Source organism: Macaca thibetana, chromosome 8, assembly GCF_024542745.1.
Source record: "Macaca thibetana thibetana isolate TM-01 chromosome 8, ASM2454274v1, whole genome shotgun sequence".
NCBI classification, from domain to species: Eukaryota; Metazoa; Chordata; class Mammalia; order Primates; family Cercopithecidae; genus Macaca; species Macaca thibetana.
In genome coordinates, this window is record NC_065585.1 from 82,104,261 (window position 1) to 82,130,797 (window position 26,537).

Here is a 26,537-nt window from a genome sequence, read left to right on the forward strand (position 1 = left end):
ATGACACACATAGGAAGTCTTGATTTATTTCTCACATTAAAAGTTTAACTCAATTTTAAAAAAATAGATAAATTGGCATATGTGATTTCAGATTAGGAATAACAATTAAAATTGTATTTGCAAGATTTATGCTTGCTAGGAATCCTTGGAAAAGCTAATAAATTAATGTAAACATTGAGAATAAATTTCAACATATACAGAAAGCCTAATTTTGGTAACATTCAAAAAATGATCACTCATAAGTTTTACTTTATGGTGTTTAAATATGAGATGTAATATTTTATAAATATTCTTTCAATAGTAATCATCTTTCAGGATACTCTATTAGTTTCAAATTTCTCTGGGGTCCAAGGCTACCTTCATTTCACCTTTTCACATATTCAAATATGAAAAAAAAAAAAAATGATTGCTACTGACTTAACACCAATAGGAAAAAAAAGTGGAAATAAATTACACTAATAAAAAGTGGATTTCCCTTTAATCATTTTCTTATGAAGTACCACAATGTAAATTCCTGGTGCAGGATGAAAGTGATTTATAACCCTCAGGATTGCACAGGAAATAGAAATATATAGACAACATTTTTTTTCTCCAAGAAATAAAAGCTCATCACCATACCGTCATGAACACCAAGTGCATTCAAACACTGAGCGATGCAAAGGTGCTGAATGGTCCCGAGCGAAGGTGCATCAGCCTTCCATGCCAGTGACCATTTGTACACACATAGCCCCAGCGGGGGGTGTGCATTCAGGGATCTTCCAGAGCAGAAATAGAGACATTCTCTGGGAAAATCAGGTCTTCATAAACTTTATAACCTCATTTCAAAATCCAGGTGCCAGTTTACAGCTTTCCAGATTGACATCTTAAATCAAGAATGTGTCACATGTGTACAATAACTGGTCTAATCTTTTCTGTAAATTGCTGCCTGTGGTTTTCAAAAAACACAGCAAATTGCTGGCAATTGATAACGTGTCTCCCTGTATGGCTAACTTCATTTCTTCATGGTTAACAAATCAGTCTTCAATTATTCATGTGATCACCCAATGACCAATGTCTAGGATCTTCTGACAGTCATTGATTTCAGGGACTAGTAGCCTGCCTGCTTTTTATACTGAACCAAAATTAATATAATGTTTTTGGCATGCAACATTAATTGTATGTAGGAAATAACTACACCCACTGTCTCAGTATCTCAGTTAATGATGAGCATAGCTCACAACACAATCACTGCTTCTGATGTCCTATGCTGTCTTGAAGCAGGACAGAGTATCTTTTCAAACTAATACTTAAAATGACTTGATGCCTTTAATGTTTCAAATACACAGAGGAAGTGTTTTCTTCATTAATTTTATAATCACAGGACAAAAATAAATGATGAATCATATCTACAAACTGAAACATCAGATGGCCCATTTAAAAATGATGCTGTCAAACCATTGCACATCATTCTCGAAACAGGGTCAAATCAAGTCCCCAGACAACTCAACCAAATTGAATTTCTGTGGCTAAAATAAGTGTGGGGATATAGTGCTTGTTCTGAAAGGACTTCTTTACACCATTTTCCTTTCAGCAGCTTACTTTCTTAAGGAGATTTTGCAGGAAGCCTATTTACCCTTCCTTGAAATATTTTTTGAATCCGTATTGACTCTAAGCTAAATAGTGCAGTTGTGCAGTGAAATGGTCTTAGAGTTGAGGAACACATTTGTCTCTTTATGCTCAGGAAAATTAACAGCTGTAACTACTGAGGTTAACTGTAGATAACCTCAAAAGGAGCACTAGTAGACTAGCATATTTTTCCTAACGGTGTCTGAACAGATATTTCCAGGCCACTGATTGTTATAATTTATAACTTGATACCTCCCTTGTTTAGAGCATGTGCCTATAGGATCAGCTCTCAAGGGTAGTGACCTTAGTCCTGATCCATGTAATCTTTGGAGGTTTCTCTCTATAATATGTGCTTGCCAAAGGACAATCTGAGAAAAGAGGGTAAGATGGAGATGGTGGATCGACTCACATTTATTACAAGAAATTTTTAAGAGTGGCAACTCAAAGCACTTTTCTCACTGAAGGTAGGTCAATTACAGCATAGCTGTGAAGATCAGCATGTTATTTGCTATAATGCTCTTTGCTCTTAATTCCATCTTCCTTAGGAAAATTCTGTTCCCTGCTTTAAAATATCAAGGTTTGTTTTCCTTCCATTATCATATTTCTCACTACATTTTATTATGAATACTCACTTAACAGAAAATTTGTTTCTATTACAGTTGTTACTCAGTATCCATGGGGCATTGATTCCAGGCCCCCTGTAGACATCAAAATCTGAGAGTGCTCAAGTCCCTGAAATAAAATAATATAGTATTTGCACATGACCTATGCACACCCTCCATATACTTGGTAATCTCTAGAATACTTGTGATACCTAATATAGTGTAAATACTATATAAATAATTACACTATATTTTAAATTTTGTATTATTTTTTATTTCTGTATTGTTACTTTTTATTGCTTTCTTCCAAATATTTTTGATCTGCAGTTGGTTGAATGCATGGATGTGGAACCTGTAGATTCAGAAGGCAGACTATATGCTAAATATTTTATGGGGGCAAAAACTGAAGGTAGCCCTTGTTCCTGGTAAAGTTCTTTGAACCAAGTAAATGCTAGATAAAATAGAGTATGAAATGATATATGATTAGTTAAGCACTATTTTCAGTTGCATATTTCAAACCCTCAAACAATGGTTTGAACACATTTTCTAATGTAAAACAAATCCGGTCATGGGTGGCTCAGGGTTGGTCTGAAAGCTCCGTTGAATTATTAGGCTCATTTTGCTTTCAGCTCAACCATTCTAATGCATGCTTGACATCCTCAAGGTCATCTTAGAACCTGCAGAAATGAATACAGCCCCTGCTCACACCTCGATTTTGAGGTATCATTAAGACCTACAGGAGACTTCTGACCCACCGAAGAAATGCTAGATAGCCAATTTGTATTCTTTAAGTCACTAAGTTTGGATCTGCTTCTAATTCATCAGATCTACAGCAGCCCTTCCAGAAGTTCCTCACAATCCTTCTGCATGTATCACAATGGCCAGAACTTGCTTAGATGACCATACCTACACCTACAGAGACAAAGAAATAGAGCTTTTTAGCCCTGCCACCTGTGATGAGAGGAAGATTTTTCTAGACTCTTGACCAGAAGAAGGGGGAATAAATTATGGACAATAACCAGAAACTTCTGCCATCATTTTTTTAATGACAGAATGATTAGATGAATATAGTTGAACACTTAGAAAATTAGGAAAATGGTATGATTTTCACAGAAAGCTATACTTCCCGTTTGTAAATTAATTTAACAAATGGATATTCTTTCTTTTTCTTTGAAGTTTGCTAAATTTCATTTAACTGTTGTCCTTCACCATCCAATTTTAATCCTAGAAATGTAGCTTTTAAATTTCTACTCTTTTAGCAAATTAACAGTTACTAATATTTGGGTTCCATAAATAAGTTCTCACACACCTTGAGTTAAAGTGGCTCCTACAAGAATAAAGTAGAATTACATGTTAAATACTTTTATTGTTTTTCAGCTTCAATTGTTATTTGATTGTGAGATATTCCATCTGGTTTCTGTAGTGGGATGAAAGTTCCAGACAAAAGTTAACCTTTAAGGGAGCATAGACAGCTGGATGCTTCAATACGCTGATTTTAACATGCAAGCACACCGACAATTACTACACACACAGCTGTGTGCTGTATTTTTCCTGTACTACTGTTATTCCTGAATCAGAAAGCAGGCAAAGGTGAATCCATGCTGAGGGCTTCTAAAGGGCAAAGGAGATTCTAGCTCATTCTTATTATCAGACACTCAGATGCTTCCTCTTTTTTAATTCTGTCACTTTGTTGCCTCCCTTCAGTGGCCTCTACTGGAACCAGCCAGTTCTGCTGGACAATCACCTTCTGGACAATCTTCACTCTAGTAACTTTTTCACTATTGTACAATATCAATGTTGCAGTGCCTACCACAACCTGAGGAAACACAAATCAGATGCACAAATGCTTCTAGGGCCATATGTGTGCAAGACACTAATTAAGTTCAATCTGAAACCTATAATTCCCAATGCCATTGTAGCATGGGGGCTCAGAGACAAACTTTCTCTGTGCAAGAGTAACTGTTTAGAAATGATTAATATTATCTGTGATTTTTTTTCCTTCAATTGTCTACATGGAAAAATTTTCTCCAAAGAAGTTAAATGACTTGTGTTTTGCCTCTGGAACAGACTTGGGAGTAGCATTGAGTAAGTGTTATCTTAGGTTCCTCCGCTCCTGCAGGGCACTTCAGCTTACTGTTCATCAAGCATAATCTCACCATGTGGTGCAGTTTTATTTTATAAGGCTATCCAGTAGTACATACTGCTATTCTGGTTTTAAAAAGTAAATAAATGCCACAAAATGTGTTTATCGGGGTCTCTTTTATAATTTGTTGATTGTTGCAAATGTCAACAGAAATTCTTCATCATCAAGACTGTACTCTTAATTGACATGTCACAACGCTGAGATTTTGCATTTGAAGCAAATTAACATCACAAGACAATCCAAAATCTTAATGGCACTTATAAGAATAATGGTTCTACGTATTGTTCTTCTCCAATGATCTTATCTTCAATTGACTGCATGAAAAATTCTGTAGCGGTAGATTTAAATTGTCTTCAAAAACACAGAAAAGCATTTGAATATAAGCTATAAAAGTGTGGTTTCTTCACAGCACCAAAATTCTCTTGATAATGTTGCTTACATGAAAATTCAGCTCAGCAGTTGCAGTCTACTCAGAAAGGCTTAATATAATGTAATCACCGTCAACAAATTTTCATGTATTAGAATAATTATAGACTCATTAAAAATAAATATTGACTTATTGAAGTTAATGGAAGAATTTGCCATGTTTGGAGATTCATCAGCAGAGGCCACTAGCAGTAGCTGGAACAGATCAACATCAGTGTGAGATCAGGATCCTTCAAACCCTCCAGCATAATCTTAAGACTGACTATGTAAGAAGACCCACTACCTCCTGTTTTTTCTCCCAGAGTAGAGTTGGGACCAGGGAGAGGTCAAGGCCTAAAACAAGGTCAACTTTGGTAAGGGGAAAGAATAGATCTGAATCAGACATGAAATGAACTTTTTATGACCAATGTTGTCATTGACTCTGTATACAATGTATTATGAAATGGGAAGAGGGATTGGGGCAGAAGACTGGGGAAGCAGTTTATTCAAAGAAATAAAACTTTTTTGTGATTATTATCCCATGAGTTGAGACAATAAACTAGATACAAAGGTAAAATATTTATCTTTAAATATTTATCTCAGGCGTATTTTCCTTAGAAGAAGAAAAGATGAAATACAAAGAGCAAAGACAACATATTTCTGGGTAGTGTTTCAATTGTATTTGCATAGGCTTTGTTCAATAAGTGATTCTAATCATATAATAAGAAACACAGCTACTGTTGATAGAATAATATATTCATCTGCTCCTTGGTGAAAATGATTTGAAACCCTGTGGAAAGGCATAAGATTACAATACAAATTTCTGATTAAAAACTCCTGATACTACCCAGGTTGTGGCAATTACATGGTAGTTTAGACTGTGGTTTATATTTGTCATTGGCCTATAATGTAGCTTCACATTGGTATTTTTGGATAAAGATTTTTCAGGTATTTGTATTTGATGAAATTTATGAAGAATATAAGATTGAGTTTAACCTTGCTTGTAATTTTCTTTATTGCAGAAAAGCTACAGGAGGAATCAAATTATCTCACTATAAAAAAGAAACTGAGGACTGTATTTTCAGAAGTTATGTTCACTTAGACTCATGCCAAAGGAAAAGATGTAGCTTAAATTTTTGGAATAAGAAACTCATACCTATATTTACATTGCCTTGCTATTTTTTAAAAGGATACAATTGCTTCTCTTTGGATAAAGATTGTGTAGGAACCAAACATAACAACGAATATTTTCAGGCCTTTGGTTCTCATTTAGATTTAGTACCTGGAAGCAGATTGCGATGATTCTTCCTTTACAGATCCTTAATAACTGGGCAGATACTCATGGCCACTACCACCACCATCAGTCAATATTATAGACAAAAATATTCCTTTATCTCAGCAGGATACATACCTACTAATATATTAGATCAGAACCTGAAATATTTTGATATTCTAGTGAAATGAATATATATATTTCCCAAAGTGTCCATTGATATAGACAGACATCCCATTTACTTCAAGATACAGTATAGTGCATAGGATATTATTCTTGTAGTTCCAGAAGTAGGCATAGTTTGACTGTGATTCTAGGATGCTATTTCTGTACAATTTGCCAGATATGTTATTTCTGAATATAGACATTCTGTACCCTACCTCCATTCCTCTTTAAGCATCACATTTTAAGATTCCTTTTGAAAAACGTCCAGGAAGGAAGATATCAAAAAGAAAATATAAATATGACTTAAAAACTCATTACTAGATTCAGTAGGTTGTGTTTGTTTAAATAAAAAAGGAGAGATACTATATATCCTTGATTTAATTTCAAACTACTATCAGAAAAATAACTCTATGAGATGCAAAAATATTTGAATGTTTATAAAAGACAATGGATAGATTTTAAGCAGCTGAGGGAAACTGAGAGTTCTGTTTCCTCTGCAGTTGTTCATGCACTGAACTCTGAATTGACTGTCTAGAATTTTTTTACTGGAAATTGTCTGCCCAAAAGCTGTAGTTGATAGAAGAATCCAACCTTGAAGGAAAATGAATCTTGATCAAGAAAAAGAATTTTCCCAGTAAGTGCAAAGGAACAATTCAGGGTAAGTAATAAGAATGAGCCTTGTAGAGGAAGAACTATTTCACTGATGCTGCCTGGCTGCTCAGGTGAACTATTCAACTGAAGATTTAAAAAGAGGGCCCTCATGAATGATGGTGTCAATTTAAGTCAAAAGAGGACAGTAAAGTGCTATTATGGCCTTCTGGGGAAATGGCTTAAATTTCTCCAAGAATCAAAATATCCACAAGTTAGAAAAAGCATAGTTGTTAAAACATGACATAGAGAAACAAATGCAGGTGGGTTTTCCTTCTGTGTAGAAAGCAACTTGCTATAATGGGAAATGAAGTGGCCTTGGGAAGGAAGCATTAAGACCCAATGTTTCAGTTTACTGCTATATGCCTTGAGCAAGTTAGCCATTCCTAGCTGAGGTTCCTCATTTATAAAATAAAGATACTAATGTCTACCTCTGAGGTAGGGATAAAATGGAAAAAACTGATGGAAAGCCCCTGTGCCATGTAGGAAATCAGTAAGAGTTAGTCCATTTCCCTTCCCTGTCCCTTGCCTATAAGATTTTAGAAGGTCTTTGATCAAAGCTCATGATTAATATAAAATAAGTCCTTGTAGAATGTCTTTCATTCATTTTTATGTCAGTTATGCTCATGCACAGTTGTACGGATTCAGAATTCTATGAAAATGTGACACACTGAAAATTATCTAAGACTACTAGTATGTAAGTACCAAACCTTTCAAGATAAGTCAATTAGGAGAAATATTAACCTAAATTTTCTAGGTAAAATATACCTAGAAATGTTTAAATTATCTTAAATGTAAAATAATTAAAAGATGCCATTGAGACAGATTGGACTAATTTCTTTGGAATAAAAGTATTAAAACTTGGGTTCTCAAGATAACTTATTTTTCAGTAACTTTAAGTGTAGCAAATAAGATAGGTTTTCATATTTAATTCTAAATGTATTCCTTGTGATGAAAAAATTATTTCAAGTCTTGTAACTTTCAAACAAGCAGCAATAACTTATTAATTGTGCCCTTGATGATCTTAAAGTGTGGCATGAAAAATAGCCTTAGCGACTTCCAAAGATGTTTAAAGTACTCCTAGGGGAAGTGGTAGGGACACCAGGAGAATCTGGCTGCTGATGTATATAGAAAAGCTATTTACATGTTGGAGGAAATCATTTAATTAATACTGTTACAGCTGTGAAGTTAATATGCAGTTCTGAGGTCCTATCACAAGGGACTCTTTCATATTTTTAAACAAGTCACTCAGTCCTACAATTTTTCCCTTTTACAGCTCTGGCATAGTAATAAATATGTCCCAAAGGTTTTCAGGATGAGGATCGTGATGTCTGTTAATTTCTCCAATAATAATAAAGATGATGATGTTGATGGTAATAATGAGAACCACCATTTACTGAAACCTCACAATATGCCAGGATCATTTCTAAGCCCTGTATGGGTATTATTTAATACTTTCAACAACCCAATATGATTATTGTTGTGGCTTTCCTCATTTTGTAGAACAGGAAATTGAGGCTTCAGGAGATTATACAAGTATAGACAGACACTTTTAGTTACCTATCCACAGTCATTCCCCACACCACCATACATATACACATTCCTTTAAAACAAGGCATCCATTACCTTCAAGTGCTAGAAGGCATGGGGAAAACTAAAACACTCAAGACCACAGTAACAAATGCCTGCTGCAGGGCAGGCTGGCAGATGAGACAAAAGGAAAGGGAATGTCTGGAGGCTGTGATCAAGAATCCCATAATAGGCAAGAGGCATAATTGTTTATGCCCATAAGAATATACACTATTAGTTGATAAGAATGGTTAAGACATGCTCTGTGGTGACCATGGTTGTCTCTCTTTTCTTGAGACTACCCCATTTTGTTTTGTATTGAAATTAGCTTTTTCTCAGTTTATGGAATCAGTGAGACCTCTAATCTTGAACCCTGTCTTCCCGTGGCAAAGAGGCAGATGTTGATCCAGCTGGGGTCATTACACCCTCCCTCTATCCCACCCTAGTAATTTAAATAGTGAGCAGGTGGACAACAGCTGGATCCTGTTTGCATCTCAGCTGTGCCTTTCTGAAAAGACTGTCATTCCTCTGAGCCTCCAGTGTCTACCTAAACTCCTAGCTGTTCCAAACCCTGTCCTCCTGTCTCCTGCTTCTCTGGCCTCTGTTGTCCCTCCAACACAGTGTCCCTTCTACATGAATTAGCTAGACATAAGGAGAGTGGGGGCAGTTAGAGGCTGGCTAGGCAGATAGAGTGGGAGGGTCTAAGGAGAGAGACAGAGCCCATGGGAATGCATCTGCACTGCCCCTGTGGGGTAGATAGCAGGTGGAAATGTGGTTAAGAACTCCCTCTTATACCAGGATGTCTGCTCAGAAGGGACTGTCCCAACTTAGGTGAAGGCAAAATAAATCCGCTAAATGTCCTTAAATTGACCCAGGGCCATTTGTAATATCACTAACACTGCAATTTTGCTCCCACCCACCCTCTGTGGGTTTCGCTTAGGCACTCGTGAGTAATAATCAACATGGAATCACTCTAGCCAAACTTAGGCATGCGCGGATGCAACACCCGCAAGGGGCAGCTTTACCTCTCTCATTAAGGCAGAACACACAGAAGACTACCTTGTTTCTGCCACATAAAAGACCCAAACTCAGCCCCATTTCTGGCAATCCACTCTCGGATCTCCTCTTGCTGTTGAGAGCTTTTCTGTTGCTTAATGAATCCTACTCTGCCTTATTCACTCTCCGGTGTCCGCGTGCCTTATGCTTCTTGGTCATGGATTAAGAACTCGTACCTTGCTAAACTAAGGAGTAAGGAAACTGCAACAATAATTTCTGTCAAGTGACCCAAGAATATTAACACAATCTGTGATGAATAGTTTATAAGGAGTTTGATGTTGGAACTATTAGTTCACATACTCTATAATTGATTCTGTTACTCAAAACTTTCCTCCTGAATTCTCTAACATAAACTTTTCTCAATCTTTACTAAATTAATTAAAAGTTAAATATAAGGAATAAAAACAAAACTAAAATGAGATATATAATACACACTGTATATATTCGAAAAGATTTATTCTAAAATCATTTGTAAAACCAAATGTATGAGGTTAAATCATAGACTTGGGAAGACTGGATTGCAGAGAGATAATTCCTATTATAAAGTATATACAAACTAATATAAAATAGTATGTGCCAAAAAATGATGATATCCTAGAAATAGATCTTATAGAAATGTATTATATCATAAACCAGCAAAAAAAAAATCAGTGAATTTTTTTTCCTACTAAGTAAATACTGTTTTTGCCATTGGTCAGTTATTGGCAAAATATTTATTCAGATTTTCACCTTGAAAAACAGAACAAAATTATGCTCCATAGAGACTAAAGTCTAAAAACATCATTACTAAAACACAAAATATAAAAAGGCAAACCCTATTAACAAAAAGTGAAAATAAAGCTGATTATCACGCACATTAAGAGATATTTAACTTTGAAGAAATAAAAAAAATTATACTTTAAACAAAGAAATAAGCATTTTCTTTCCACCATGAAAATAGCCCAAAAAAAAACCCCAAAATGGTGAAACAGACTAACTTGTACTAATGACACTCTAGATCTAGATACTCATATTTTGCAGCTAATGGTATACTTTTCCAAGAAGAAATTTAGCAAAATGTATCACGAGCCTTTAACATCTCCTGTTAAAGAAAGAGCAGAAATAAAACTCTTCATGTTTGATGTAATATAATACAAAAATTAAAAATATTAACCAAGACTTTAGTAACAACATGAAAATGTTTTTCATTAAGTCCAATTTTTAAAAAGTCAGTGTGTCAATGTTCTCTATAGTATTATCTCAACAGTAATACGAAAAACAGGAGAGAAAAAACATGGAAACACAGCAGAATGAGAATAAACTGGAATCAAAATATTCATGGCAGTGGTCTTCAAATGTTTGAAGCAAAAATGATGTTCCTTCTTGTCTATCTAGTTTCTGCAACTTATATTTGTAATTCATATTTTTTATTATGAGAAAATCAACCAAAAAGAAGGGAAAATCTAACCAAAAAGAACCCTTGCCCCTGACAAAAAAAGAAGAAAAGAAAAAGAAGAAAGGAAAGGAAAGGAAGGAAGGAAGGAAAGAAGGAAGGAAGGAAAGAAGGAAGGAAGGAAGGAAGGAAAAGAAAGAAAACAAAATCTAAAATCATTGTCTATTTCCATTAGAACAAACTATTAGGATTAATAATAACTACCACTTCAAAATGTAGTGAAATGTAATGGGGAATTAAAAAACAGTCTTTAAATACAATCTGACTGTAGATGCTTCTGCCGTGTGATGGAGTGACGTTTCTCATCTGCAGGACAGAGAGCTCATTTTTAAGGAATACATTTGGTTGGGCCTTTGTAGATAAGGAAAGTGAGGATGCCTGGAAATAGCTTGGATTAGTGAGGGAAAGAAAAAGGTAGAGCTGATTCGATTTGATCTATAAAGGAGCAAGAATTTTGATCTTAACAAAGAGCCTGGGAGAGAAGAGGAGGGAAGATCAGGTAGTGACAAACAATTCACCATGTGGAGTCCCTCTTGGCAGCATGCCTAATGAGGAATTCCCTGGAGAGATGGCCAAGGATTGCTAAAGCACAGAGGTCAATTTAATTCTTGTCTGTAAGGTGGTATCAGGATTTTGTTAGCTCACCAAATTATTTGTGAAATGGTCCCTCCTCCTGTATTTTCTGTAGGAGTTTGAGTAAGATTAGCATTATTTATTTCTTATGTTTGATAGATTGATGCTGAGCAAGGACCTTCACCGTAACCCTTTTTTTGAAGTCCTTCTAAACTCCAAGCAGGGAAATAAAGGAAAATTGTAAAGTTTTTTAAAAGAGAAATTCCAGACATCTAGCTAGCCCCAGAGGTAATTAAGAAACTTGCTAAACAAGAAAGTAATAGTAGCCTTAACAATAGCCAAGGGAGGTAAAGCTCCAGAGATATTTGCTTTCCCTACAGAAACTAAAGACAACATCTGAACAGACCCCCACTGAGGATCCCCACCTAACAGATCTGCTAGTACACAGAGCCCAGATTTGGGGGAAGAGAAGACTAAACTTTAACTATTGCCTTCTGTTCTAAGTTTTTTCCTCAGAGGCTTAAAGAAAGTCACACCCCCTAGCAAGCTGACATTTTTCTACTAACCCCAAAATTTTTAAACAGAAAATTCTGTTTCCTTAACCAACTGCAAACCAATTGTTTCTGTTTTGATTTTTTTTTGTAGAAAGATATTTAATTATAAATTCTTTGCTATCAATATTTTTGATTTTTTTCTATTAATCTTTTAATTTCTGTTGAATCTGTAGTTATGTCACGTCTTTCTTTAATGAATTGATAAGTTGCATTGTTTCTTCTTTTTTTGGATCAACCTTACTACATGCTTATTAGTTTATTAATCTTTTCAAAGAAACAACTATGGGATGTTAGTCAAATTGCTCTTCTTAAGATGAAAGTGTCTATCATTGATTTTTAACTTTTCGTTTTTTCTAATAAGCAACTTAAATCTACATTTCTTCCTCTAAACACTGATAGGAATTCATCCACAAAGAAGAGTGTTTTTTTAATTATGTACTTTTATTTTTCAATTTTCCTCTAAATTTCTTCTTTGATTTGTGAATTATTAACAATTATAAATTACTCTTGTATTTGTGGTGGGAGAATATTATCTGTATTATTTCAGTCATTCAATATTTATTGAGACTTGCTTATGGCCCAGAATACCATCTTGATCCTTGTTCATACGCACATGAATAGAAAATATATCTTGTAATTTTAAGGTATTATCCTCTATATGACAGACAAGTTGTTTGATAGTGGTGTTCAAATATTTTATTTGTACTGAATTGTGTCTACTTTTTCTCTCAATAAGCAAGAAAGGGGTATTAAACTCCCCCTACATTAATGGATTTTTCAATTTCCCCCTTTAATATTGGCAATTTTTACCTCATGTATTCTAAAATTCAGTTATTTGGTGTAGTTTTGAATTATTTTGTCTATTTAATACATTGACCCGTTATCATTATAAAACATCTCTGTCTATCTCTATTCATACTCTTTATTTGAAGTCTACTTTTTTTCTGACATTAATATGACTACAGAGGTTTTCTTCTGATTATTGTTTACCTAGTATATATTTTCCATCTTTTCTAATTTAAATATATGTATGTATTTATATTTAATGTGTATTTCATATAAATAACATCAACTATTGTCATTTAAAAAATCCATTGTTCTAATTTCTGTCTTTAACTGGAGTGCTTAGTCTATTTACATTTCATATAATCATTGACATGGCTGTGTTTTAATCTACCATATCATTATTTATTTTTTATTTTGTACCATCTGCTTTTGTTTCTTACTGTTTGCATTATTTTTATTTAGTTAGTTAATTAGTTAGCTAGTTATATTCGTTACTCTATGGGAGTGATTCTCAAGCTTTTTGGCCTCAGTACCTTTCTATACTCTTAAATGTTAATGAATATCCTAAACAGTTTTTGCTTATGTGGATTACATCTATCGGTATTTATATTACTAGAAATTAAAATGATCTTTTTAAAACACAAGAGTGTGCAGCACTGTCAGCCTGCCCAGCATTGTAAGAATCTCAGTTTCCAGGCTCTCTTGCCCATGAGCCAGCTCACTATCTTTCAGGTGAGACAGGACTGCTGTCACTCCATGAATACAAATTGTCAGCAAAAGAACACCTTAGCGTACAAATGTACTATTCATAGGCCATGTCTGTCATTGGAATAACACCAAAATCCATAGAGATGTTGTGGAAATCACTCTGGATCTCATTTCTAAAGAAAGATTCACTATCCCAGAATGTATATTTTGGACCAAATTGACAGTATAGGGAGGTTTCTATTAATCTATCTGAGTGGGTAATTCCAAGAGGCACCTGCATGAACTAGCAGGAGATGGAGAATCTAGAAAGTTAGTATATAAACAAGCTCATATGGACAAGGAGTTTCCTATACAATGGAACCAGCCTGGAAAAGTGGCTGGTATTTGTGTTTGTCAAGGGTCTTTAACTTTGCTCTATTTTCCAAAATAGATTTCCCACAGAATGGAATTGAGGCTAAACTGTGGCTAACAAGGGAGATGTTACCAGGCTTTGAGGCAGTAAATAGGAGACCAACAGAAAATCTTTAGGATGCTCCTTTTGGAGTCATCTATCTTTTTAATGACCTAGAATACTTGGTTGACTGCTTAATGGCATTTAAATAGGTAATAAAATGAGTAACCAGGACTACTATGTTCATGTTTTCAACCTTGTGCCCAAAGAAATGAGATAAAAACTTTTAGACATGCACATGGATATTAGAAAAGTAGTTACAAAAATTCACAAAAATAACCTTGAGCAGCAGTGGGAAATCAGAGTTACATGAAAAAAATGACTGCAGATACTTACTTATTTGTTCTATCACTTCACAGATTTGTTTCAAAGCTTACCTGAGTTACCGCATGTCATGTGTATAATAAACATTGACTACTATTATTATTGGCAAAGCTGATCTTATTATTTTTCACAGAGATTCCATGGAGCCAAATGATTTGCCTCAGATTTCACAGTTAGTAAGTGCTAAAGAAAAGATTTGGACTAAAGACTTACGATTCAAAATTCGGCCTTCTTTCAAAATACTGTGAAGCCAATTTTGTAGGACAAATTTCTCTGGTCTAATTTACCCCAAATTAGTGTATATAGAAGAAAAAATAATTTCTACCAAGTGAAATAAAAAATATGATCAAAATGACCATTCAAATAGCAAGATACAAAATGCAATGGGTTGAAAATGTTGTGCTTAACATATTATTTGTAATTATTTTATTCATAAGATTTGCATTTGAAAATTATTTACTTCATAATCTGCATTTATAGAATATAACTGAGCATTAATTTAAGTACTTTTTTATGCCTTAGAAATTAGTGGTGCACTACAATCACTAGCATAATTATTTAAGTTAGATGTGAGTCCAAATATATTGAACTCAATATTGGAAACGTTATTTCTGGTTCCTGAATACATTTGTCAATGTGAGAAAATGGTGACTAGTTCTAATTACAGTTATTACAGTGGAGAAAAAAAAGAGTAACCACCTCTGGAGGCTCTGGAAAAATCCTTCAGGGGTTTTTGCTGCTTGGCTGAATCAATCATGTTTTGTTACCACAAGGACTTCAATGGAACCCAACAATTCTAAAAGCATCCTTGCTGCTCAAGACACATTTCCTAAAATCTAAGCCACAAGTACGTTACTTAGAAAATCTGAGACTGTTATAAAACAGTAGAATAAGTTAGCGTAAATATATTTGATAATGAGAAGTTTTAAAATATGACAGCTTTTTTATACTTTTTGTAATCATACTGTTAAGCTTCTTCTCTATAGTGAAAACTGTGCTGGTTCACACAAAAACTGTTTAAGAAACAGAACTAGAAACTTAACTCAAGTTGTTCTTACATTTGGGTGGTGAGACATTTTTGCAGGAGGCATAATAAAATCATGTGCTTTGCTGACAGTTTTAGACAGGCAGAAATAACGTGTGTATCATTGCCGCATTAAGACAACTGTCTTCTCTTTGATTAAAATTTCAAAATAGGAATCACCACACTGATGCATTTACTCCTTAGTAAACATGCTATATAAGGGTTTTGTTCTTTGTCAGTTTTTTCCACTATTAATATTCCAGCAAAGACAGAAACTTGCCATCCATATCTGTTACGTTAACATCTTTGTCAATTCCTTTTCCTACTTTAAACACAAGCATGTTCAAAACCATTTTCTACTTAACATTTAGACCTGAAGTCACTATATTATGTCTTTTTAAAATGGACATGAGGATACACAGGAAGTTGAGTCCCACTTCAGTATAACAAACTAAACCAGAAGGCAGTTGTTTTGAAGTGCCATTATATTAACATACTCCTAAGTTCTATTATATTAACATACTCCTAAGTTCCATTATATTAACATACACCTAAGATCATTCTTTCCTAAATGGTACCTAAAGTCTTTTTTGAGTAGCATTTTATAATTCTACACACACACACATGCACACACTCACACTATACCTAAAGTCTTTTTTGAATAGCATTTCATCATTCTACACAAACACACACACACTCTCTCTCTCTGTGTGTGTATATATATATCTATATACCAATATATCTATGTAGTCACAATACCTAGAAGTGTACTCATTTTAAAGTGTACTTTAAAACCATGATAAACTCACCTTTGAGAGTCCACCTACTTCCAAATAAAAGCAGATAATGAACACATTCCAGGTGACCCAGAGGGCAGTCCACACTGTATACTAGATAGAAATGGGGGAGGGAGAAAGAGAAGAAAAATGTGGAGATGAAAGGCATGTATACCAAATAAATCAATAATAAAAATGTCAATAAGTCTGTCTTCTGGGAAGAAACTGACAGGGAGCGCTCAGAAAAGAGTGCTCTCTATGTGGTCCCCTAAGCTTTCCAGAAATTAAAAATCCAATAGTTTCTACTGCTTTCAGTAGACACCAGCAAAGTTAGATTTACTTTTAAAGTGCTTTGCTGGCTTCCAGGTACAAGTTAAACCAAAATGTTGATTTGATTTCTGTTTTCTGAGTATTATCTTTTCTAGGGAACACAATTATGCAAATCTTCTGTGGGCTCTCTATCATCTTTAAGTCATAGTATAAAACTGTCACATTTTAAGGAATATTTATTGAAACCTAGGACTGAAAGAAGACCATGTTTGGAAAAAACATGCATGGAGTACAAAATTAACAAACTTTCATTTGTTGGACTGTTTTATTAAGAGTAGAATATGTGCCTCTGATTTGATCATGTAATAAAAATATAATCATATAAAATATTTTAAAGCAGAGAAATTAATAAATAGGATTAAGAATGAGGAAATGAACAACAGATTTTCATATCTTCCAAACATATCCATCCAACAAATTTTAAACCTACTGGTCTTACTGATTAATTTATTATTAAGATATTATGTATTAGGAAATACCTTCTCCCAGAGTATTAGTCGGTCTTAATTAAAGTAGCCCTAGATTGAGAGACTCATCAATGGAGAATCGATGATTGAACTAGGGCTCCCCTCATCCAGTCACTTTCTTATGCGGACAAAGAAATTGAGGCACAGAAAACTGACATACACGCTAGCTAGGATGACTGAGGATAGTACTTACTGTAGAATACAAATACCATATCAAATACAACAGTTTGCCTATTCACTTTCTTTTATCACAAAAATGAATGAATTCCTCATGTCGTAAGCAGACTTATTAATTGAATTATCATTCTCGATCAGTGATTACAAACATTGCATATTGTTTTTAAATTAAAATAAATATTGAAATCATTACCTTAGCTTATTCTATGCTGGGTCAAATAATGGAATTATAAAATTTAGATTTTATAATATAACTATGTTACTAACAGAAACTTTATCAGAAGCTTTTAACTATTTATGAAATTCAATTTATATTTTGTATTCTGTCATTTGTGAATTTTAAAAATAATCTCATGTAGTAGTGTAGTCCTATAATTGATTACATTTAATGTTCCATCATGCATTTGTTTTTCTGAAAGGAGCTTTGCTTTCATTTTTAAGAATAATACAATTACAATAATGAGTTAAAGCTCCAAATCACTGGAAATTTAGTTGGAAAACATGTTAAAAAGTTAAGATTAAAAAATGATAAAGGGGATATCACCACCAACCCCACAGAAATACAAACTACCATCAGAGAATACTATAAACACTTCTATGCAAATAAACTAGAAAACCTAGAAGAAATGGATAATTTCCTGGACACTTACACTCTCCCAAGACTAAACCAGGAAGAAGTTGAATCCCTGACTAGACCAATAGCAGGCTCTGAAATTGAGGCAATAATCAATAGCCTACCAACCAAAAAAAGTCCATGACCAGATGGATTCACAGCCGAATTCTACCAGAGGTACAAGGAGGAGTTGGTACCATTCCTTCTGAAACTATTCCAATCAATAGGAAAAGAGGGAATCCTCCCTAACTCATTTTACGAGACCAACATCATCCTAATACCAAAGCCTGACAGAGATACAACAAAAAAAAGAGAATTTTACACCAATATCCCTGATGAACATCGATGCAAAAATCCTCAATAAAATACTGGCAAACCGAAAACAGCAGCACATCAAAAAGCTTATCCACCATGATCAAGTGGGCTTCATCCCTGGGATGCAAGGCTGGTTCAACATAGGCAAATCAATAAATGTAATCCAGCATATAAACAGAACCAAAGACAAAAACCACATGATTATCTCAATAGATGCAGAAAAGGCTTTTGACAAAATTCAACAGCCCTTTGTGCTAAAAACGCTCAATAAATTCGGTATTGATGGAACGTATCTCAAAATAATAAGAGCTATTTATGACAAACCCACAGCCAATATCATATTGAATGGGCAAAAACTGGGAGCAATCCCTTTGAAAACTGGCACAAGACAGGGATGCCCTCTCTCACCACTCCTATTCAACATAGTGTTGGAAATTCTGGCTAGGGCAATCAGGCAAGAGAAAGAAATCAAGGGTATTCAGTTAGGAAAAGAAGAAGTCAAATTGTCCCTGTTTGCAGATGACATGATTGTATATTTAGAAAACCCCATTGTCTCAGCCCAAAATCTCCTTAAGCTGATAAGCAACTTCAGCAAAGTCTCAGGATACAAAATTAATGTGCAAAAATCACAAGCATTTTTATACACCAGTAACAGAGACCCAAATCATGAATGAACTCCCATTCACAATAGCTTCAAAGAGAATAAAATACCTAGGCATACAACTTACAAGGGATGTGAAGGACCTCTTTAAGGAGAACTAAAAACCACTGATCAGTGAAATAAGAGGACACAAACAAATGGAAGAACATACCATGCTCATGGACAGGAAGAATCAATATTGTGAAAATGGCCATACTGTCCAAGGTAATTTATAGATTCAGTGCCATCCCCATTAAGCTACCAATGACTTTCTTCACAGAATTGGAAAAAACTGCTTCAAAGTTCATATAGAACCAAAAAAGAGCCCACATTGCCAAGACAATCCTAAGTCAAAAGAACCAAGCTGGAGGCATCACGCTACCTGACTTCAAACTATACTTCAAGGCTACAGTAAACAAAACAGCATGGTACTGGTACCAAAACAGAGATATAGACCAATGGAACAGAACAGAGTCCTCAGAAATAATACCACACATCTACAGCCATCTGATCTTTGACAAACCTGACAAAAACAAGAAATGGGGAAAGGATTCCCTATTTAATAAATGGTGCTGGGAAAATTGGCTAGCCATAAGTAGAAAGCTGAAACTGGATTCTTTCCTTACTCCTTATACGAAAATTAATTCAAGATGGATTAGAGACTTAAATGTTAGACCTAAAACCATAAAAACCCTAGAAGAAAACCTAGGTAATACCATTCAGGATATAGGCATGGGCAAGGACTTCATGTCTAAAACACCAAAAGCAACAGCAACAAAAGCCAAAATTGACAAATGGGATCTAATTAAACTAAAGAGCTTCTGCACAGCAAAAGAAACTACCATCAGAGTGAACAGGCAACCTACAGAATGGAAGAAAATTTTTGCAATCTACTCATCTGACAAAGGGCTAATATCCAGAACCTATAAAGAACTCAATCAAATTTACAAGAAAAAAACAAACAACCCCATCAAAAAGTGGGCAAAGGATATGAACAGACACTTCTCAAAAGAAGACATTCATACAGCCAACAGACACATGAAAAAATGCTCATCATCACTAGCCATCAGAGAAATGATGAGATACCATCTCACACCAGTTAGAATGGCAATCATTAAAAAATCAGGAAACAACAGGTGCTGGAGAGGATGTGGAGAAATAGGAACACTTTTACACTGTTGGTGGGACTGTAAACTAGTTCAACCATTGTGGAAGACAGTGTGGCGATTCCTCAAGGATCTAGAATTAGAAATACCATTTGACCCAGCCATCCCATTACTGGGGATATACCCAAAGGATTATAAGTCATGCTGCTCTAAAGACACATGCACACCTATGTTTATTGCGGCACTATTCACAATAGCAAAGACTCGGAATCAACCCAAATGTCCATCAGTGACAGACTGGATTAAGAAAATGTGGCATATATACATCATGGAATACATTGCAGCCATAAAGAAGGATGAGTTCGTGTCCTTTGTTGGGACATGGATGTAGCTGGAAACCATCATTCTCAGAAAACTATCACAGGAACAGAAAACCAAATACCGCATGTTCTCCCTCATAGGTGGGAATTAAACAATGAGATCACTGGGACACAGGAAGGGGAACATCACACACTGGGTCCTATTGTGGGGAGGCGGGAGAGGGGAGGGATAGCGGTAGGAGATATATCCAATGTAAATGATGAGTTAATGGGTGCAGCACACCAACATGGCACATGTATACATATGTAACAAACCTGCAAGTTGTGCACATGTACCCTAGAACTTAAAGTATAATAATAATAAAAAAAAAGAAAAGAAAGAAAGCACTTAATTTCAGCTGACTCCACTTAGCTGGAAAACAGCTTGATGACTTGTAGGTCTTGGTTGCCTAGTTTTAGGTTAATGGCTGCACACTCTCAGAAAGTCAAGCTCCTGCAGCTGGTTGAGTGGTAAGTTGAAGTGAGAATTAGGCAAATGAAAAAAAAAAAGTTAAGATAAGTAAAAATATAGTGAGATTTTTGGTACACGCAGGTATTGCTGATGCTGTAATACATTCTGTTCATAAGGTCTTCTAGTACAAGTGGACTTGGTAAAGTTTGAACTTTCAATAAGTTTTGAAGCTCTTGCTAGCAAGATGGCATCTAGTGTCTGATATCTTTCATTCTAAATAAATCTAATTATAAGTATATCAAAATGGGAGAGCAATGCTAACCTCTAAGTCATGAGAAAAAAAGCCATTGAAAAAGGTTAGGAAAAGAACATAAAATAAAGCAATATTAAAGTAAGGCAATAAACTAAATTAATTACAAAATCATATGATATGACTTAATGATTAGGACTAACTCCTAAACGCACTGGTATTTTTTAGTGAATCAATTCATAGTTATGACAAATGCATAATAAAACACATCTATTTAAAGATCATAGCATAAATGTGGTGATTGGAGTGTATTCAGTATCTCTCACAAGTTGTAATCTTGATGCTACTTCTGAACTTGCAGAGGCAAAATTACCAGGCTATGTAAACCTCAACTGTCAGTTCCTATGTTTTGGACAATAAAAGGTTTATTATTCTGGTGCTTTCTGTGTTCCTGCTACTATGGTAAGTGCTTTACATAGATCATGTCATTCAATCATCACACTAAAACTGAGGTAGAGGGATAATCATTTAATCACCTATTTAGTGTCAGAGTTAGGATTTGACACCTGATTATCCGAGATGCTTAGGCATACAGGGTAGGTTTTGTTTTAAAAGATTTTAGTAAAAGGATGATAGATTCATGGCAAGATAATCAGTCACCAAATTAAGCAATTTGTCAAATGAACAATTCACCAAATTACCATTTTATCTCAAATTTTTTTTCATATATGTTCTATAATTGGCAATTTATTTTAGAATGACAGTATTTTTAGTATTTTACAATTAGTATGACATGCATAATATGGAATTTTTGTGTTGTTTGTTTTAACAATATTGTGTAATATCTTCTAATACATTTACATTACAAGTTTCTTCTAATAAATTTGTGTTTCTTTCCTGAGAACAAAGAAGATATATATTTTCAATTTTTGAATTGTTATAAGGTATAAATTATACCTTACTGTGCACTTGAGACACAAATCTGATCATGGGTATAAAAGAAAAGAGATAGCTAGAGATATAAATATGGCCATAGAATTTTAGTTAGGCAAGAAGTATTGGGATAACCAATGGCCAAAGAGACTGCCTATCTTCCCTATCTTCTTTTTGAAGTGGGTTATTTTATTTATAATTCAACTGAAGTAATAACTTAAAAAATAAGACTATTTTAAAACAAATACAATTGGGTTATTATAAAGCAGGCTTACATCATGTATTTAGGTATACTAAATATACTTGTAGTAAAGAAAGCTTTTCAACATAAGAAAAAATCTCTCTGCATAATCTCTCCATCTCTCTTCTACTTTGCTTATGTTTAGTGTATATATTTTAAATCCAAATCCACATAGACAAGACCTATAATAATGAAAAAGGAATGTTTATGCATTCTATGTGGCTTCCTAAATGTATCCTAGTTTTGCAAGGATATTTCAGCACTTTTTAATGGAAATAAACTTTGGACATCTTCCAGTGTATTTCTTCCCCATCAAGCAATTAGTTTATAATATGAATTATTTTTACTTTCTGAGTTTGCTTATTTTCTAATTACAAGAGAGGTCATTCATTCATTTTTTCCTATACAAATCAATTTGCTATATTACATACAATGTGCCAGACTTATAATAAAAATGTAGAGTAAGTTTCTTGCTCAGTCATTGTAACATTTTTTAGTAAAGTGGGAAAAAAGACATAGGAACATCTCAAACATTTGTCAAACATCTACCCTGTGTTAGGCTATAGTAAGCAAGTCACATACATTATATAATCATTTAAAATGATTTGTGGGTCAGGTTTTTCAAATGAGGTAACTATGACAAAAAGAAAGCAAATAAATGTCCCAAGGCCTCACAGCCAATAATTGGTGAAGAAGAATTTAGATTTGACGTTAACAATCGAATCAAAACCTAACACTCAACTTCATGTTGAGCAGTGACTCTGGAATGGGATTTATGCTGACACAGCAGAAGAATTTTGCTATATAACAATTCAGATTAAAATGAGGTGTCCTTTGCACATAAGCATTTGCATAAAAGTCCAGATAACTAAATTGTGGACTTTTCAAATTTACTTGACCCTTTAAAAATTTTTAAAGGCAATTTTGAGCTAAGTTTAATTTCAAGGTTAATCATTTCAAAAAATGTTAAACAAATTTGCTAATTCATCTGCAAGTGAGTTAAAACCTGCTTGATTAAATTATCACCCATGAAATAACAAAGATTTAAGTAATTCTAGGACAAAAATCTTATCTTGAAATTTACAAGTAAAATAAAATATATTTGACTGAGGAGTAAACAGATAGGAAATAATTGATTTTACAACAATGTCTTGTGATGGGTAAATATGATTTCACTGCTTGATACTGTCTATAGCCAAAGAAGCACATAAGGTCCATTCAAAACCCAAGACTGAACATGGTATTCCTCTAAACCAGAGGTACCCAATCTCCAGGCCACAGACCAGTACTGCCTGAGCTCTGCCTCCTGTCAGATCAGTGTGGCATTAGATTCTCATATGAACACAAGCCCTATTGTGAACTACCCACATGAGGGATCTAAGCTGCAGCTACTTATGAGAATCTAACTAATATCTGAGATCTGAGATGGAACATTTTCATCCCAAAACCATCCCGCCCAACCTCTGGAAAACTTGTCTTCCATGAAATGAGTCCCTGGTGTCAAAAAGGTTGGGAATGGTTGCCCTAATGTACATATTCCACCTTGCACCTTAGCCAAAATAAACTTTCACGAGCAAAGGAATACTATGTGGCAAAGTTGTTTTTGTATTCTAAAAATAAATACAGAAGTAGTAAATTGTACCTTAATAGTGTGATGCTATCTGGAAGGGAATTACTGCTCTTTGATTCTGCGATTTGGGGAGGTTTGTCTAATAGACTTTGCCGGGAGGCCTCCTCAGTTGTAGTGGCAGGAGCTCGCAACATTACATTTCTTAGAAAAAAATAAATCTTGAGGAGTAAGTCAGCTATTGGTAGGTGCACATATTATTTTATCATATAATTCCCTCAGCCAAGTTCAGGCTGAGACAAGCAAAGCAGTGCATTGTTGACATGCTCTGAGATTAAAAAAGAAAAAATCCCTGTCCCTTCCATCTTGTAAAATCCTTTCATCCAATAACCTTTGATTCATTTATTGTTTGCTCAATCAAGCATTAAGCATATCTAATGGTCTGTACATAGAGGAATAGGCCTAGAACAAAGGAATAGGCCTAGAATGCAGCAATAGATGGGCACAGTTCTGCCTTCCAGGAGTCATTATTGAATGGGGCAAGACAGGGAGAGAAGCAATGATGACAGCCGGGCAGGGTGCTGGAGTAGAAAGTTTACCAAGATTTACAGCAGCAGAAGGGAAGAGGCACTTTCCCTCGCATTCAGTGGTCAGGCAAGGCCTGTAAAAGGTGACTATTTAATTGAGGATTATTACGAGTTTTCCAAGAGGATAGAGAGATTAAGGCATTCCAGGCAGAAGGAGCAGTATGGGCAAACTGAAGAGGCAAGAGCAGCATGTGGTCTTTGGAAAATACAAATCATTCAGCATGGCTGGCATGAGGCAGGCAAATGGGTAATGCAGGAGGTGCTGGAGAAGTAGATAAAGAAACAATTTTCATAAGCTTTGATTTAGACTCTAAGAGTTTGGAAAAACTAGTCATTGGAGAGCTTGAGACTCATGGTCCTTTACCCAAAGCAGTTTCATAAAGGTGATCAATTACTTAAACTCAACTGTGATGAACCCTGTCTCTTGTCCAAAATGGCAGTAAATTATCTGTGTTTTTGTAAAACTAGAGCTCTATTTAATTGTCTCAGTGAGCATACATATTTCATTAATCTCTGCGTGAGCACTTAGCACATACCTGGTGCTCCAAAGTGTTTCTTATTTTGAAATGGGTTAACTTAGTTGACCTATCTGTGTGGTGGTTTGGCCAATAAAGGAAGCCAATACTAAAAATAGAAGAAGCAATTTTGAGGGAAAATCTCTTGCAATGAAAAAGCTCTTTCCCCTCACTGTGAAAGTGAGTATGGATTTCTGCTCCAGGACTCTTCTCGCTGCCATTGAAAAGCTGCTGCCTCCAATGGTACATATGTTACCTTCGTTTTCAGTTTTTTTGATATCAGAATTAATTCCAGGCCACTTGTTGTGGCTTCAAACCAAAGCATTTGTGACAACAACTCAAGAATGAATTAAAAAAAAAAAAAATACAGCCAGGCGCGGTGGCTCAAGCCTGTAATCCCAGCACTTTGGGAGGCCGAGGCGGGTGGATCACGAGGTCAGGAGATCGAGACCATCCTGGCTAACATGGTGAAACCCTATCTCTACTAAAAATACAAAAAACTAGCCGGGCGTGGTGGCGGGCGCCTGTAGTCCCAGCTACTCGGAGGCTGAGGCGGGAGAATGGTGTGAACCCGGGAGGCGGAGCTTGCAGTGAGGGGAGATCTCGCCACTGCACTCCAGCCTGGGTGACAGAGTGAGACTCCTTCTCAAAAAAAAAAAAAAAAAAAAAAAAAAAAAAAAAAAAAAAAAAAAAAAACCTTCCCAAAAAACAACATGCTCTTTTTATAAAAGGCCTTTTTTTTTTTTTTTTTTTTTTTTTTTTTTTTTTTGTGAATAGATTTCCCATACTCACAGATTAATGATTCTTTAGGTACTTTTATCAAATAGATAATTTATACCCATATTAGAATAAGAGGTAATCTTTCATAAAGGTAATGATATCTGACTGGGAGGTAGGCCAAGACTATTTCCTATATCACAACTTATACTGACAATGGTAACATTATCATCTGGAATCTGCTGGTGAAAGCAAAGCACAGATCATGCTACAAGAGCTTCTTGAATCTAACAATCACAGGCCAGCACACATCCAATTCTGCCTTCCACTACCTCCTATGATCCTTGGGCTAGTCACTCAAATTTTCTGACCTCTTTTCTCCTCTGGGAAATCAGAGAATTTAATACATGCCCTGTAGGATATTTGTGAGAATGAAACCTAATGACATGTGTGGTGTGGAGGGCTTTCACACCAATTTATTGCTTTCTTTCTCTCCCCTTCCTGAGAGAGGATCCTGAATAAGATAGCAAATAAAATGAGAGAGACTTGGTTGGCATAACCCATAAAAAAAGACCATCAAGATGAGCAAAAACGTGGATCGTTGGTCTTGTCGATGCTTTTCTTTGAAGGTTCTGAAAGACCTAAAACTGCCTTCCTCTACACACAGGAGGGAGGAGGGAGAGAGGGAAGCAAAGGAAAAAGTACCAACAGAGAAGTGACAGCAGTTTCATTATGGGTGCACTCTGTGAACTAGTAGGGCAAAAGGAAAAGTAATCAATAAATATGTACTGAGCACTAATTACGTTCTATGCTCTCAAAGAACATTTTGCCTAGAAGACATAAACATGAACAAATTATAAAATATACTCAAGACACACTAGAGGTGAAGGAGCAGAGAGCGATTCAACATTAACGTGTATGGAAGAAGGTATCCATGAGAGACTGAGGAAATATTGCTAGACCAGGACACAAACACCAGGCAAGGCTACCAGAGCACGGGGCTGGTGAGGCAGGTGCAGCAGGAGGCCCATGACACTGAGGTGTGCAGACTCTCAGCCCTCCTGGGTCTCCACACCTGGCTCAGGCCCTCCCCCAGGCCTTGCCCCACTGCTGGTCTCATTCCTCTCCACTGCCATTTACTCACTTCTAGAGAGTCCCAGAACCTGCAGCTCCACACTCTTTACATGGTTAGTGCCTGCAGAGCAGGGCCTCTG

General features: G+C 35.3%; 1 protein-coding gene and 1 long non-coding RNA gene across 4 annotated transcripts in view; one reads left to right on the forward strand and one right to left on the reverse strand.

Annotated features, from left to right (window-relative positions):
- Positions 1 to 26,537, reverse strand: part of NKAIN3 (sodium/potassium transporting ATPase interacting 3) — a 1,223,038-nt gene that overhangs the window by 396,224 nt on the left and 800,277 nt on the right. For all 3 annotated transcript variants that reach the window (XR_007728326.1, XM_050802087.1, XM_050802086.1), the window contains one exon: positions 16,128 to 16,208. Coding sequence is in view for 2 of the 3 variants with exons in the window: in XM_050802087.1 (XP_050658044.1) it covers positions 16,128 to 16,208 (81 nt within the window). In the remaining variant the exon portion in view is untranslated. The remainder of the gene's footprint in view (positions 1 to 16,127; positions 16,209 to 26,537) is intronic.
- Positions 1 to 26,537, forward strand: part of LOC126961538 (uncharacterized) — a 162,007-nt gene that overhangs the window by 79,028 nt on the left and 56,442 nt on the right. The gene's annotated exons all lie outside the window — the stretch shown is intronic.